This window comes from Cygnus olor, chromosome 7 (assembly GCF_009769625.2).
Source record: "Cygnus olor isolate bCygOlo1 chromosome 7, bCygOlo1.pri.v2, whole genome shotgun sequence".
Classification (NCBI taxonomy): domain Eukaryota; kingdom Metazoa; phylum Chordata; class Aves; order Anseriformes; family Anatidae; genus Cygnus; species Cygnus olor.
Window position 1 is genome coordinate 20,040,320 of NC_049175.1, and position 14,772 is coordinate 20,055,091.

The 14,772-nt window shown below is 42.1% G+C and overlaps 1 protein-coding gene across 1 annotated transcript; it reads left to right on the forward strand.

The window, feature by feature from the left end:
• Positions 1 to 857: 857 nt before the first annotated feature.
• Positions 858 to 14,068, forward strand: LOC121073436 (lysosomal acid lipase/cholesteryl ester hydrolase-like). Its single transcript, XM_040564300.1, has 10 exons — positions 858 to 1,107; positions 2,951 to 3,089; positions 5,002 to 5,116; positions 5,936 to 6,134; positions 6,875 to 6,984; positions 8,612 to 8,748; positions 9,699 to 9,839; positions 10,861 to 10,932; positions 12,387 to 12,455; positions 13,412 to 14,068. The coding sequence occupies exons 2-10, from the start codon at positions 2,958 to 2,960 to the stop codon at positions 13,643 to 13,645; spliced, it is 1,209 nt and encodes a 402-aa protein (XP_040420234.1). The 5' UTR covers positions 858 to 1,107; positions 2,951 to 2,957; the 3' UTR covers positions 13,646 to 14,068.
• Positions 14,069 to 14,772: the final 704 nt, after the last annotated feature.

Sequence of the window (14,772 nt, forward strand, 5' to 3'; positions counted from 1 at the left end):
TAGCACCCACATTCCAGAGAACCTGCCGCACAGGCATCACTTTCATGTGGTGTTCTTCTAAAAGCTCATCTGTCCATGATAAACCACAAGTCCTTCTGAAGATACTTAAGAGTTAATTTGCTGAAGAGACTGGTGCTCATGCAGGAGGATTCTACTTTGTAGCCTAGCTGCCTAAGGACACAGAACATGTCCTTCTGGCCATGGTCACAAGGCCAATTTCAGTGAGGACTGAGCCCCTGCGCTGACTATAATTAATTCAGTGGTCAGCAATGTTTACGCAGAGTTCATGGAAATTGCTTGGAAGAAACAAGAAATGTTGTTAGTTTGCTGTCTGAGGAGAAGTTTATATGATGTTTTCAAGGTTAACTCAAAACTTGAGAATCCGTACTGGAACAGGCTAGTTCAGAGCAAACTGATCTTTGTGTGTTGTGGTATTCACTGACCAACAGATTTAGGAATGTATGTGTAATGCCAAGTATATTCCTTTTAAATTATCTCTATTTTCATTCTAAGATTACCTAACAAAAAAGAATTGTCCCCAAGAAACCTGCAAGTGCAGTTCAGAAAACAAGTGGCAGGTGTGGAACCAAGGACCATGCCAGCTTCTGTGCAAACCACAGTAGCAGAGACCACATTTGTAGGTAGAAAGCATTGAAAACAGCTGGACTCATCCTCATCTTCATCCCAGAATAACATGATCACTGCCCAAGACGGGCAGTAGTACAAAGCAAGACCTGTCACAGCCCCAGGGAACATGAACCCCCAGGTCCTTGCTAAATATCCTAACCACAGATTAGGTGCCTCTTAACCTTTCCTGCTCCATGGTGCAATTTGGTCTTTCAGTATGTCACGCAAAGGTGCTATTTATCATAACATATCTCCACTCCTTAAGTACTGCCAAATCAGCACTTAAACGTCCTCGCCTATACATGCAGACAACACACAACACTCTATTGCTGCTCTTAAGTGAATTTTGATTTCCTTTTTTTGGCATAAGTTTCTGCCAGTGAATCAGTCTACTAGCAGAGACAGACAAGGGACTGCAGCAGAAGACAGCGAAAGGCAGTGAAAGAGAAGACAGAAGACAGTAAGGCAGTGAAAGCAGAGGTAAGTTGCTTGTACATACGTGTTCATGGTCTCTGTCTCCGTTGCCTGTCTCCATAAGATGTGCAGTCTTGGTTTCGTGCAGTTGCTTGTAGGAGCAAACAGCCTGCATCCTCTCTGATCTGTAAGCCTGTTGCTATGCGTCTAAGTGCATGTTTTCCAAACTTGAGTAGAGGAAGAAGTATTTGATCAACTAAAGCAAAAAAAGGAATAACTTACAGTTTCATCTTTCTCTGCTTATGTTTTTTTTTTTCCTAAGACCATCATTGTGGTTGAGTGAAAATGTCAGTACTGAAAGAGTGTGCATAAACTGACCATTTTGCACTCAGTCTCAAATGCATTTAAGCTTTCCTCATAAGTTAACCATGAGATTCAGATATCTTCTAGTTGTCCTAGTGGCTTTCAGTCCCACTTACAGTTGAATGTGAAAAAAATATTATGACTCTCTCAAGAGTATGTTGATGAATTTCTAGACGGTTTAAAGCTTATTTTCATTAAATATCAAAAGTTTACAGAAGTTTTGAATGGCCTTTTTAATGTACCTTTAAAGTGGTCTCTTTCATTACTTTTTTTTTTTTTAATTAAATATTTCTGTCAATTTCAATTTGTCATTTAAATGCTTCCCTTTACCATTGTTTCATAAGATAAAAAGAATAGATTGTTGTTCAAGGTTTCTACGGTCAAGACTTTACCTCTGAAATTAATGAGACAGCGTGTGCCAAGCTTTGGAGTTAATTGGTGTGCTCTATCTGATTTAGAAAGCATTCATCTGGAAGTGCCTTAAAGCACTAAGATGGGTGACAATACAGTACACAGAAAGAAGTATACCTGAAAAGGGGCAACAATTTTGCTACCCTCTTGCCTCATCTGTTAGTAGCAAAACTATGACTTCAGTTGAACTTTTGAGTTTGCTTCCCAAACTACATTCCACATGCAGACAGACACAAAGGAGCATGATTTACTTCTAATAGAACAGAATAAAACAGTAGAAAGCAGTGAAGTGTCTGCTATAAAACTGTGCTACCAGCGCACGCAGATGGGAGGATCTCTCTCTGTTCTGTTGACAGAAGAATGGAAGCATTTGCCTGTAAAGTGAATAGACTAGAGTAAATTTGGATGCCAATATTAAAATTGAGGGTATTTCCCAGTTTTCATTTAATCTGATTGTTCTAGTGACTGAAGGGGACAAAATATTTAATAAAATTTTAAAAGAACTGAGAACTCACTCCCTCATTAAAAAGTTCAGACAGAATGAATCTCTTGGTTATCCCTCCCAGGCTGTCCCACTCTTAAAAGTCTTCTCTGCAATATGCCAGATAGTACACTGTTTTTACAACCTGTCTGGTGTCTCTGTGCTGATTATAAAGGTGGCTACAGCCAAAAAGAGCATGTAAGAGCTGACTTCTGCCCAGCAGGGTACTAACGAGAGAGATGCCCCTCTGCAATTTCTATTCAGCAACACTGCCCAGTGACCATAAGTCAGCACCCTCCAAAACACAAGAAAAGGGACTCTTACCTCCAGGTGGCCAAGACACATATTTACAATAGGGAAGACCATATGTGAGAAAGAAAGGAAGAAACTTAAGGCACAAGCTAGCACTAATATCCTACAAGAACATTCCCTCAGGCCTGTTCCACATCCTCCTGGAGCCCTTGACTCACTCATGACCCTTGTTACCTGACATTAACTGCAGACAGTCCCTCCTCACACAGGTATGTGTTTCTGTCAGCCCCTTGGGGAACACCCGGGGCAACCTCCAAGAGACTCCCCACTTGGGTCTCCCTGTGGAATTCCCCAGCTCTCCCTTCCTACAGCAAACACACGTGCCTCTGCTCTTTCACGCAGCCCCGAGATGTGGTGCCTCCTCGTGCTGCTCTGCTCCCAGGGAGCTGCCTTTTCAGCAGGGTTCACAGCACCCTTCACTCTCGGCTCAGAGGGAACACAGCACATGAAGCACCGCAACCCTGAAGACTTTATGAACGTTGTAAGTTGTGGCACTTTCTCTGTCTTTCTTTTTATAAAGTGTCTCTCACAATACTGCCACCACGGTACCAACTCTAACAGCCCATGTGAGGAGGCTTCAAGAAGGGTCCCCTCCTGGTCGCCAGTTTTCCCAACCTGCCTCTTTCAAAGCCACTGTGTTAGGGTCAGGACTGCTGCGACCAGGTCGGGATGGGCCAGGGACAGATGGGACCCTTGTACATCGCACCGGGACAGACACAGCACCGGAGCGGGGTGTGCCAGCTGCCACCTTTGGCTCAGAGGCCAAGCAACTCCCCAGAACCCGATGAAGGACGCTGGAGATCCAGGCTGCTGAATTTTAACCCCAGCAGCAGGACTCAGCTTTAGACTGTGGCCAGAGCACACACAGCACAGCCAGCTCAACAGGCTTTCTCTGCCTGCATTTAGAATGAGCCCCAACAGATGCATGAACATGTGGCTTATAACTGTGACACCTGCTTGCACAGTCACCTTTCTCAACACGCCCAGATGTTTCAGACTAGTGCACAAAGAAGGGGAGGGTAGGATCCTGGCAAGAGGACAAAGATCCTTCCAACATTTTGATAGGGAGCACCCACGTACAAGAAACGTCGACATCTTATCCAAACAGTCGGAGCTGTCAGAGAGAGACTCCTTTGCAGCGGAGGCAAAGGCTAGCTTCTACTGTCAAGAGAAGCAAAGTCCTCCCCTTCTTTAACAACCTGGTTCCTCAGTATGGTGGCAAGGGAAGTTGAATCCCTTCTTAAAGCAGTAGATTCTCACAACACAGGGTAATCCAGGACCCCTTGTTCTGACTCACCAAAGCTTTCCTCACAGACCTGGCAAGAGCGTAAGAACAGGTGGTACTGTGAGTTTGTAACAGGAGCTCCACCCTACACAGCTTACCTAACCGCACTTTGGCAGGAAAGGACTCATTTGGACCAAAGACCGCATCTTCTGGCACAGTCTAATACTGATACTGCTGCATGTTTAGCCTCTAGAAAGGTACCACCTGTATCAGCCTTGCACAACAGGACAAACTATCTCACTTGCATTTGCTGTGTGAACTGAAGCAGTCTCCCCTCAGGAGGCAGAACCTGAACATGGTGAAACCTGACTTTTCACGTTCCTCTCCCCAGCCGCCACACTTCATAGCAAGCAATGGACCTGTCTACTTTATTTTCAGACACACGGGTCTAGTGAGGAGGATGTAAGCTTTCCAGCTTTGTAACACACAAAACGCCAAGCATAGCCAATGCATTCAGGAAAGGCGGTGGGAAGCACTGGTATGGACAGGGAAATCTACTCCTCGAGCAGTCCTAATACATGACAGCACATTCAAACAAGCTCCAGAGCCAAGGAACATTCTCATTTCCTGCAGAGGCGATCTTTGTCATCTCACCATTCTTATGAGCCTGAGTAGTGCTCAGGTACCACTGCCACAGCAATTACTACCCAGCCAAAACCTAAACAATAGTAGTGTATGTCAGGAATGCTCCAAGTATAATTAGGTGCTTCTACCCAGGCAAACTCAGCTCTTGGAATTTCAATTTGAGAGATACAGCATTAAAGAGCGTACACAAACCACATCAGTCAAAGACAGGTCAGCTTCTCTCACTATCGTTGGCATCCTGAAGCCTCCCCTTCATGGCTGCTTCACCATATATATCTGTTCATTCCCAAGAGAGACATGGCCAGAGAGCTGTGCTGTCCTGCAGGAATCTCTGTAGGGTCCCTTCCCACTAGTGTAACACAGGACAAAAGGGAATAAGCCAGCAGCATGGAATTGTGTTCATCTTCCTGGCATGTTTTTGGCTAGCTGCACATCCTTGGACAGAAGCAGACTCTGGACACCTTTTCCACCAACCTCTACACTGTAAGTGCATGTTAACAAGCTTTCCTTTGGCTTCCCACAGAGTGAAATGATCAGATATCACGGATACCCCTGTGAGGAGTATGAAGTTACCACGAAGGATGGATACATACTTGGTGTTTTCAGAATTCCCAGTGGGAGGAACATGCAAAATACAGGTGTGACATGGTTATAGGACATAAGGAAGGTCTGAGATCCAACTCCTACGTGGGTCCCCCACCTTTCAACTTTGCACATGTAATGGCATGTTCCGCAACTTCCCATCTCAGAAAAAGCACCTAGTCAGGAGCGCGGTCTGAATTCTGAATCTATCTAAAGACCACACCTTCAATGTCTGTGTTCAGACTTCAAACTTCTGTGACTTTTCTTCCATAATTCCCCTTCTTGTCTTCCACATTTGGTACAACTGTTGGCAATATCTTTGTTGACAAAAGTTCTCTGAGTTGACATTGAAATAGGTATTCCCTGCCTCATGAAGGACAGTCAACCTAAAGTCAAGGTGGTGATCGATTTTTCTGTATCCATCTATTGGTTACAAATCACGTCATTGGTTGGGAAGAAATAGTTTTTCAAATTTTCTTAGTAGAATGACAATTTGTTCCTGGAATTCAAAGGTCATAAATGCTGGACAGTACTGCTCCATTTCCTGCTCTTCCATTGTCATCCTAATATGCTATTTTGTCTTTAATTTTTTATGTCTAGAAATCAAGGGATTTGTAGGTTGGTTTCTCTGTGAAAATGGATGTTGGCACTGGACATTTGAATGTGTTCTTTTTTAGCTAGTCCTGACATGAAATAAGACAGCTTGCAGGGAACCAAATCCTCCACGCATCTTACCCCAAAACCCATGGCCAGCATCTATCAGTTTCTTGAAGAAGGAATGTTTAAAAAACCTCATGTAAAATCATACCCTGCAACTCAATTTTAACTACACATTACTTCTTGCTATAACATAAGAAAATGCTCTTCTGTTGCAGGGAAAAAGCCAGCAGTCTTGCTACACCATGGTACTTTTGCAGATTGCACTTACTGGATATCTAACCTGCCCAGAAACAGCCTAGGCTTCATCCTTGCAGATGTCGGCTATGATGTTTGGTTGGGAAACAGCAGAGGAAACACCTGGTCTTCAAAACACAAGACCCTTAAGCCCTGCCAGAAAGAGTTTTGGCAGTTCAGGTACTCTGTGGAGAAAGAATATCTGAAGACAGCAACTTTCAGGGGACTAGCAAGTTTGGGCAATTAGTATTGGTAGACCCTTTCCCCTTCAGGCAACTGGTTTTCATGTAATCTGACTTCAAGTGGGACATACAACTTCTAAGGGGACCAGACCAATTCTTTATGGATGCAACCACACTGGGCTTGTCAGGGAGGTGAGAGGAAGGACTTGGCTGGGTGGTCCGGACAGGCCTTTCTGGAATCAGCACACAAAGAAGCAAAGCTGGAAGAAAACAGGTCACCCACCATCTTTGTACATATGCAGGGCTGGTTTCTTTTGGGGAAAACATTTCCAAAACTGGGAGGAGGCATCTGTAACCTGATGGTCTCCCGCTAGACATCATTCTCCCAAGTACAGACAGGAGAGGACAATACGCAGCTGAGTCTAGAAATCTGATCTATCACACCTGACATTAACTGACAGAGAAATGAATTTTGTTACCCCTGCTAGCGAAAGGACTCAAATCCACATCCTGGAGTGGCATGTCCTCAGCAGAAAGTCCAAGGCATCAGGCAGCCTGTCAGTACAGTTGTGTCCTTCTGTCCCCTTCCCCAGCTCACAGAAAAGAATCCAGACAAAGTGTGCATCCTCATCTTTGAACGGGTCCGGCTTGGTGTTATGAAGAAAACTGACGTTCAGTAACTCACGCTGTGATAAAGTACATGCCCCTCTGTCAGCTTTTTGTGTTTCTCCTTTATAGCTTCCATGAGATAGGTATATACGATCTCCCAGCTGAGCTGTACTTCATCATGAATAAAACTGGACAGAAGGATGTGTATTATGTTGGTCACTCAGAGGGTTCAACTGCAGGTAATATTAGGACGCCTGAGTATGAAATAGTTAACATCACTACCTGACTGGGATGTCTCTCTCTCTGTCCACTATCTTTCTCTCTCATAAAAAGTTATTAAAGGGAGAAGTACTTTGTAACTTGACACTTGCAAAAAAAAAAAAAAAAAAAAAAGGATTTTTTTCTATGAGCTGTTCTATCTGAAACAAGCAGGTAACAGAGGACTCAGAAACACTTTTAACTTCTGAAAGGTTACTGATACATAAAAGCTAGTATTTACCAGGCACAGTTTGCTAAGTATCTTTTTTTATTATACTCTAGCCATTTATTGTTATTTTTTCAGAGTCTTCTAGCAAGAGGATATTTTTCTTAAAGTTTCAGCAACAAGGAGCTTTTATTAATCTAAATTTTTAAGATGTATACCTCATGGACTAAAATAATCCTCAGTGGATTAGACCCAATAATCCTCATGGATTAGATGTAAATACAAAAAGCAACAATCCATAAAACAGTTCTAAGGAAAGGAGACCAAAACAAACAAACCAAAAAAAACAGAACACAACAACAACAAATTAAATACGTCTCGTGACCTAACACCAGACTTACTATTTAAAATGTAGTTAATGTCCAACTATAACTCAAAACACTATTGTTTTAAAACAAATTACCAGGCAATCGAAATTAGAAAAGAAATATCAGTGCTCAAAACTTCATTGCTATTAGCTCCTCCATAACAACATCAACACACTTACGGTCTTTTAATGTTGTTAGTGTTTATGATTTATGCATAGGATCCATGAAGAGATATTGAGTTTTATGTCATTGTGTGTCATTGCCATTGTATAAAAATATACCTCAACTACTGAGGAGAATTTTTTTTTTTTTTGGGGGGGGGGAGGAGTTGTATTTGGCCATATTATTAGACCATTATTTTCCTTTCCTCTCATAAGAGCATTCTAAGTTTTGGGGGCAGAATAAATCACTCAGGCCAAGATATCATCATCCTTGTCTACAGGTACCTCTGTTTTAGGCAACCAGCTAAGATTGTCACTAAATCCATCAGTGGAGAAATTTGGACACATTCAGAAAAACAAGATAGGATGTACACTTTTTGTTCTCCTTTCCTTCCTTTCTTCCTTCCTTCCTCATATGGTTACTTTTCTGTGCATTCACTCTCACCTGAGTTTACACTTTGCTACAAGTCAAAAATTCTGCTCTTAGCCTCCCAGCCTTCAGGTATTTATTGCATTGCTGCATGCCATCATCACCATACAGAGGCTTTTGGAGACTACAAGCTGAAAAACTCATTATGTTATTAGAGTTTGGGGAACTTCAGCGGGAATCTGAATTCAGAAAACCTGACTGATGCATCATCTCCCAAAAACTGGCCTAACAAAAAATTGTCAATTCTGAGAAAAATCAATGTTTGGACATCCTCTAATGAAGATGTATCCTTAGAATGAACTCTTTCCCCCAAATAAAGTTTCAAGGATCAAACACTTTCCTTAGGTCTGCAGCACAGAAGAGGACGACAGACAATGGGTTGTTATTCTAGTGTCATTTTTTATTTGCCACCTACTGCTTTTTATATATTTGGTCTGTGGAAGACCTCTGCACTAACTTGATTTGTGTCTCCTGTGTTTGCAGGCTTTGTAGCATTTTCTACATATCCTGAGTTGGCTCAAAGAGTTAAAGTGTTCTTTGCTTTGGGACCAGTAGCCACAATCACATATGCTACAAGTCCTTTCGTAAAGTTTGCACGTCTTCCTCAGCCACTGATCAGGGTATGTCATTCCTTCTGAAAGACCTAAATGCCTGCTTTGTCTCTACTGGATTCACTCAGGCTGAACTGAGTTTTAAGAGGGTGATGAGTTAAGAACGAATTTAGGGCATCAGAGTATTGATAGTGCTGGTAGACTTCAGATTTCCACAAAGCTAAATTACAAAGCTTGACACTACATCTCTTTGGAAGTTCATTAAGAAAGCCAGCATACTTGCACCATTACTTATTAAGATCAAATATTTTTGAAGGAAGCTCACAAATACCATAAATAAAAGGTATCTACGTAATCTACTAACCTGAGCCTTAAGCGTTAGTAGAAAACTACGAATAAGGTATTTCACAACCTAAATTCATTAGATATACAGTTGCTTTACACTCATGAAATATTTCTTTGTAAATAAAGGAAATTTAAAGGGTTATATCTATTTGACACCGTAATTTGCCAATTTAATAGAATGTTCTGGGAATGGTAGAAACCCCGTATTCTGTACTTATATGTCAAACTGCAGAAGCTCATGCTCTTTCTGCCCAAGCTGTACCCAGTATGTGACTATAGAGTGCCCCCTTCTACACCCTCTCATTTGTCTTCTCCCTCTTTGCTTAGTATCAGTATTCAGATTACAGTTTTTTGTACCTGCCTGGAAAAAGGACTGGGGCAAAGAGGGTCTCCCTATACATTACAGCCATGACTGCAGCCAACTGCCCTTTCTCACTGAGGCCTGTGCACTGAAAACAGATGGATATCAACCTCCAAGACTCATACCAAATAAGAGGCAGGAATAACGTGCTGTGTGCTCTGGGGAAAAATGCACTTTAAAGGATAATGGAATGGCAACCGGTTTCAGCCATCTTAGTTAAGAGGCTAGGCTACTAGAGAAAGGGAGAAACAATTTTCTGCATGTTGCTCCTGCAACAAGAAAAAGGAAAAATTTGCACTTTTTTGCCCCTCAGTTACTTCTTGGCTGCAAAGGAGTTCTTCGCCAGAACGAACTGACAAAAGGGCCTGCAACGCTGCTATGCGCAACTCTGGGAAAACTTTGTGCCAGTATCTTCTGCTTCATAGCTGGGGGCAGTATACAAAATCTGAACACGGTAAGCATGTCCAAGACCACCTTTATACAAGTAAAGCTGAAGTAATTTTGAAGAAAAAATGATTTTTCTGCCTTATGTCTATATATACAGTTGCAGGGATATATAGAAATGTGTTGGGGTTTTCAAATACTGCCAACTAGGACTTCGCTGATCATGAAATCAGCCACCTGACATTCAGATCACACAAGGAAGAAAGTCTGAATTCAGCCTGTTTTCATCTTGCAATAATGTACCTCAGTGTTGCCTCTTCTGGGGCAAAGCCAAAGAAATGTTGGCCAGATACCAAAGCTCTCTAAAACGAAGAAATGGATGATGGAGAAAGATCTTTTTATTTTGCAAAATTCTGATTTTCCTTCCTAAATAGGATGACAACCAGATCTTCTGAACATAAGAGACTGTTTATTTTTGGTCCCTACATGTCAAAACATTTCCAGCCAAAACTCAGTCCTGAAAGTTGTTTCTTCACACTTCTCTCAATGCCAATATATCATTCTTTGACTTTGGCTGCTATCTTTTTTTTCCTTTTCCTTTTTTATTTTTTTCTTCAGACCTGCTACATATCTGTTCTCGGTGGCTTTTGCTTTCCCACACTCATTATTTAACAAGTCTTCCCATAAAAAACTCACATACATGGAGTCTCATTATGTTCAATCCAACAGCCTACTAACAATCCTCCTCTAATGACTGAGCAGAGCTTTACTTAAAAGCATCACGCAGACTGTAAAAACTCAGAAAAGGTAAAGCCATACATACTCCTTGAATGCAGCTTTCCATATGACTAAGCACTAATGTGGGAAAGACTCTTTGTCCTTCAAAACGAAGCATAAAACTCTACGTAGTAACTCCTATTGTAAAATCACATTATATGCGAGTCTAACATCAATTTTGTTTAATATTTGAAAAATATCCTACAATATGGTCGGGGCTTTAACACAGCAGCAGTATGTTGCTCAGGTCCTTCAGCTTTATTCTGTCACAACACTGAACCCCTGCCTTTATAACACTTCTGCTTTCTCTCCAGAGTCGAACAGATGCATTTGTAGCACATTACCCAGCTGGGACATCAGTACAGAACACTATTCACTGGCATCAGGTATAACTGTGTACTGACATAAGCAGACTCGTACCGCTGCTTTTTATGCAACTGACAGCCTACAGGGAAGTCCAGAGGCGGTGGTTCTGGGAAATTGCCCAACCCGTCTTCTCACACACTGCCGTAAGCAGCTGCCACCAAGGAAGCACTGCTTCCCATGGCTCACCAGACCATTACCCACATTGTCCCTTTCGTATCGGACCTTTCTGCATGTTAGGGTCTAGTGGCTTCCAGCCTTCAGCTTCATTTGTGAAGGCAATTGCCTCGAAAGCTGCAGAGGAGCACTCGAGCAGAGTTGAGGCACTTGGCAGGCAGTAGGAAGATAGCGGAAACGTGAACAGCCAGGGGATGAGCCAGAACAAAGTGATCCAGGTTAAAGCTTTTCTCCCAGAAGGTTAATTGCAGCCTGGATCACCTCCCAAAGCCAGTTAACCACACAAGTGCTTGCTGGCACAACGGGAAAGTGGGGAACCACCTTTCTTGCTGGAAACTTACGCTACTCTTAGACCTGAGCTTGAATCAGACCAGAGCAAGAGCAGGTCTCAGAAGCATGTTACAGCACATGTTCAACACTGGCCTTTTCTGCCAACACTTGTTATGGTCTTAAGTACGTGCATGCTCCTGCATACAGCCCTGACTACAATTTCTACCGTCCAGACACTCAGCACACAGATCCAGCAAACGGAGGCAAGGTAAGAGATATCTAGTACATCCCCAATCACTTAAAGCCTTGAACTCAATTCACCTAGGAATAACTGAGGAACAATTTCATAATGACCTCTCACCTTGCATTAGATAAAACCACTCACAAATCAAACTACTAATCAGGTTTGGAATTAAAAAAAAATGCACTCACCTTTTCAGTAACATTATTAATTTATTTTTTTTCTTTTTAAGTCAAAATAGATTCAAGACTACTATTTAGTGATAGACTATTCACGCTCCACCTTCACTAGCTAAACTCTTGTAAGAATTACAGAGCCACTGGAAACATCACCACTACTGTCAGCACACCAGACACTGCTGGTACACAAAACAACAAGGTGTGGGAGGAGAAATCATGCGTTACACTAGATAACCAGTAAGAGCCCTGACAGGCACTAGACAGCCTGGCCCTCTTGCCAACATGAAAACTGAGCACAACTCCACATCACAAACGGGGACCCCACCTTAGTTAACTTAGTCAAACAGCACTTTAAAAACAAAACATAACAAGGGTGGCAGCTGAGGATCAGGAGAGAACATTAGCAAGGGCAAAGGCGATAAAGCCTCTCATCCTATGACCCATCCTCAGTACCTGTGGAAGCCTGCAGCTGGAGGAAGGGGTGGGAGGAAGCCACAATGCACTGTCTGAGCCTTGGGTCAGTCACAGGGAGGAAAATACCTCCTGCACTCTGCTCTGTCTCTTATCACTAACACTTTCCTTTTATCTATCCTTGTTAAAATATTCACAGGTAGCACATGCAGACCGATTCCAGGCTTATGACTATGGCTTGAAGGAAAACATGAAGAAATACAACCAGGTAAGGCAATATCGTTTTCCTGATAACTCCTCCTTGGGTCATGGCAAAACTAAGAACACAGAACTTCAGATTTTAGAATCCATGAGCTCCACTGCTACAGAAAGAAAGAGAGAATGCTCTGAGATAATGTTTCACCCAAACCTAATACCGCTAAGTTTAAGTCTATTCATAGATAGTTGCTTGCAGACAGCTAATAGAAGTTCATTTTCCCGTCCCTACTGATGCAGGGATATGTCCAGTGATATGCTGATTTACCTGCCATTCCCCAAAGGCTAAGATTCACAGCCTGGCCATTAAAAAAAAAAAAAAAAGAAAAAAAAAGGAAGAGAGAGAGACAAGGAAATGCCTCTCTCACCTTGTTTTTGGAAAGCTTCTTATGAAATAGAAGGGATGCTTCAGAACAGCACAGTGAATACTGCTGTGGTGAACAAATGTACACTGTACAGAAAAAAGGAGACAGATAAAACTTGGTTACTGCCTTGTCAGCCCTCAGAAATGCTGCTCTCCTCCTGCAACACTGACAACTTGTCTGACAATTTTTGAGATTTGATCAGATCTGTTGACTTCTAGTAACATTTGTGAGTCAGGGCAGGTTGTTTTACAAGTGTCATGTTAGGTGGAAAAATACTGCAAAGATTTCTCAGACACCTTCCATCCACATACAGTCTAAATACCAAAGTTTGAATTTTGGACTGGGTGAAGTTCCTATTCCCAGTACACTGCATGTTTAGGAAATGGTCAAAAAATAAACCAGACTGAGAAAAATAACAGAACTGCGTTTAAATAACAGCGGTCAATTTAAAAGCATCTTTTGCTATGGAAATAAACATTAAGAGGGTCGGCTTACTGTTTTCCTGTAGCGAGTGCAGAAAGGAAACAGAGAGATGTCTGCACAGCATCCTTTCTCTAAATACAGCTTCTGATATAACAGTTCATGTCTCCTCCCTTTCTTGCAGCCTACTCCTCCTGCATACAACATAGAGAGGATAAGCACGCCCATTGCTGTTTGGAGTGGCGGACAAGACAAATTTGCAGGTCCAAAAGACATTGCAAAGCTACTTTCTCAGATTACTAATCTCTGTTACTATAAGCACATTCCTGAGTGGGGACATCTTGATTTCGTCTGGGGCCTTGATGCGACTGAGAGAATGTATCGGAAAATCATTGAACTAATGATAAAATACGCTTAAAGCTTCATTCAGGGAGCTCATTCATGCAGTAAACCCCCTCAAATTTCTATTTAGCAGCAGAATATAGGCATAAGGATTGGTATCAGGGTTTGTATTTTCTTGCATTGTTTTCCATGGCATTACAGTATTTTGGTGACTGGAGTCTCTCTGAGGAAGCTGAGGTACATGGGGATGACCACTGAATATACAAACATTAGAAGACACGCTTCAGAGGGGTCGCTTGCTTTTTATATACTGTTATAGGACTGATTTTGCTATAACCAAGCTTTTATTTTCTCTCCCTTGTATATCAATATTAAATGTTCCACTTGAGACAGAGGTGATACCACATGAAAACATAAAAATTGGACATATTCATTTCTCTGTTGAAGTATTACCAATCTTTGTTTAAATTAAATCATCTACTGTCTTGATAAAGTCGTTGGCCTGTTTTTATTTCCTCACCTTATCAAGAGCAGCAAGGCTGAGCCACAAGACCTTCTGCCATAAAACTACCCTGCCATCTAAACATACAGTAGCTGGCTTCAGTGGCCAAAATGCCAGGAAACCCAATCTCAGAAAATCTATGTCAGAGAGAAATCACTTAACTGTTGGACAGACGCAGATGCTTTCTTGCCTTTCATGCCCACACACCAGTGAATAGTTTGTTCACCCCCTGACTACAAAGAGCACAAACATCTTCATATCCATCACTTGGCAGCTGAGGACTGAGGATATGCAGACATACCAGGCAGCCTGCACATCAAGGACTAGAGCACCCATCCCAAGAAACATTCCTGACACTGCCAGTGAAGTTGTTCCAAGTTCTTATAGATTCTCGGTTCACCATGTCAGTGTGTTCTGCCCACTCACCTACAAGATAATCCAAAAAGTGAAATATCAAATCTAAGGACTCGTCAGTATGGGCCAAGACAGAGTGATTCATGTACTGGGGGTGTTCCTGGGTGGAGGCTAAAGCCCAGATTCCTCAATGCAGTTTTTTAGTAAATGAAATCCATTTGATCGTAATCTGGGAGACAGACACCAATATATAAGCAAAACATGTTTGTCTCATGCAATATAGAAAACATATGCAAAGGAGATGACACAACCTGTTTGGCACCTGTGGTACCACAGGGAACTGAGAT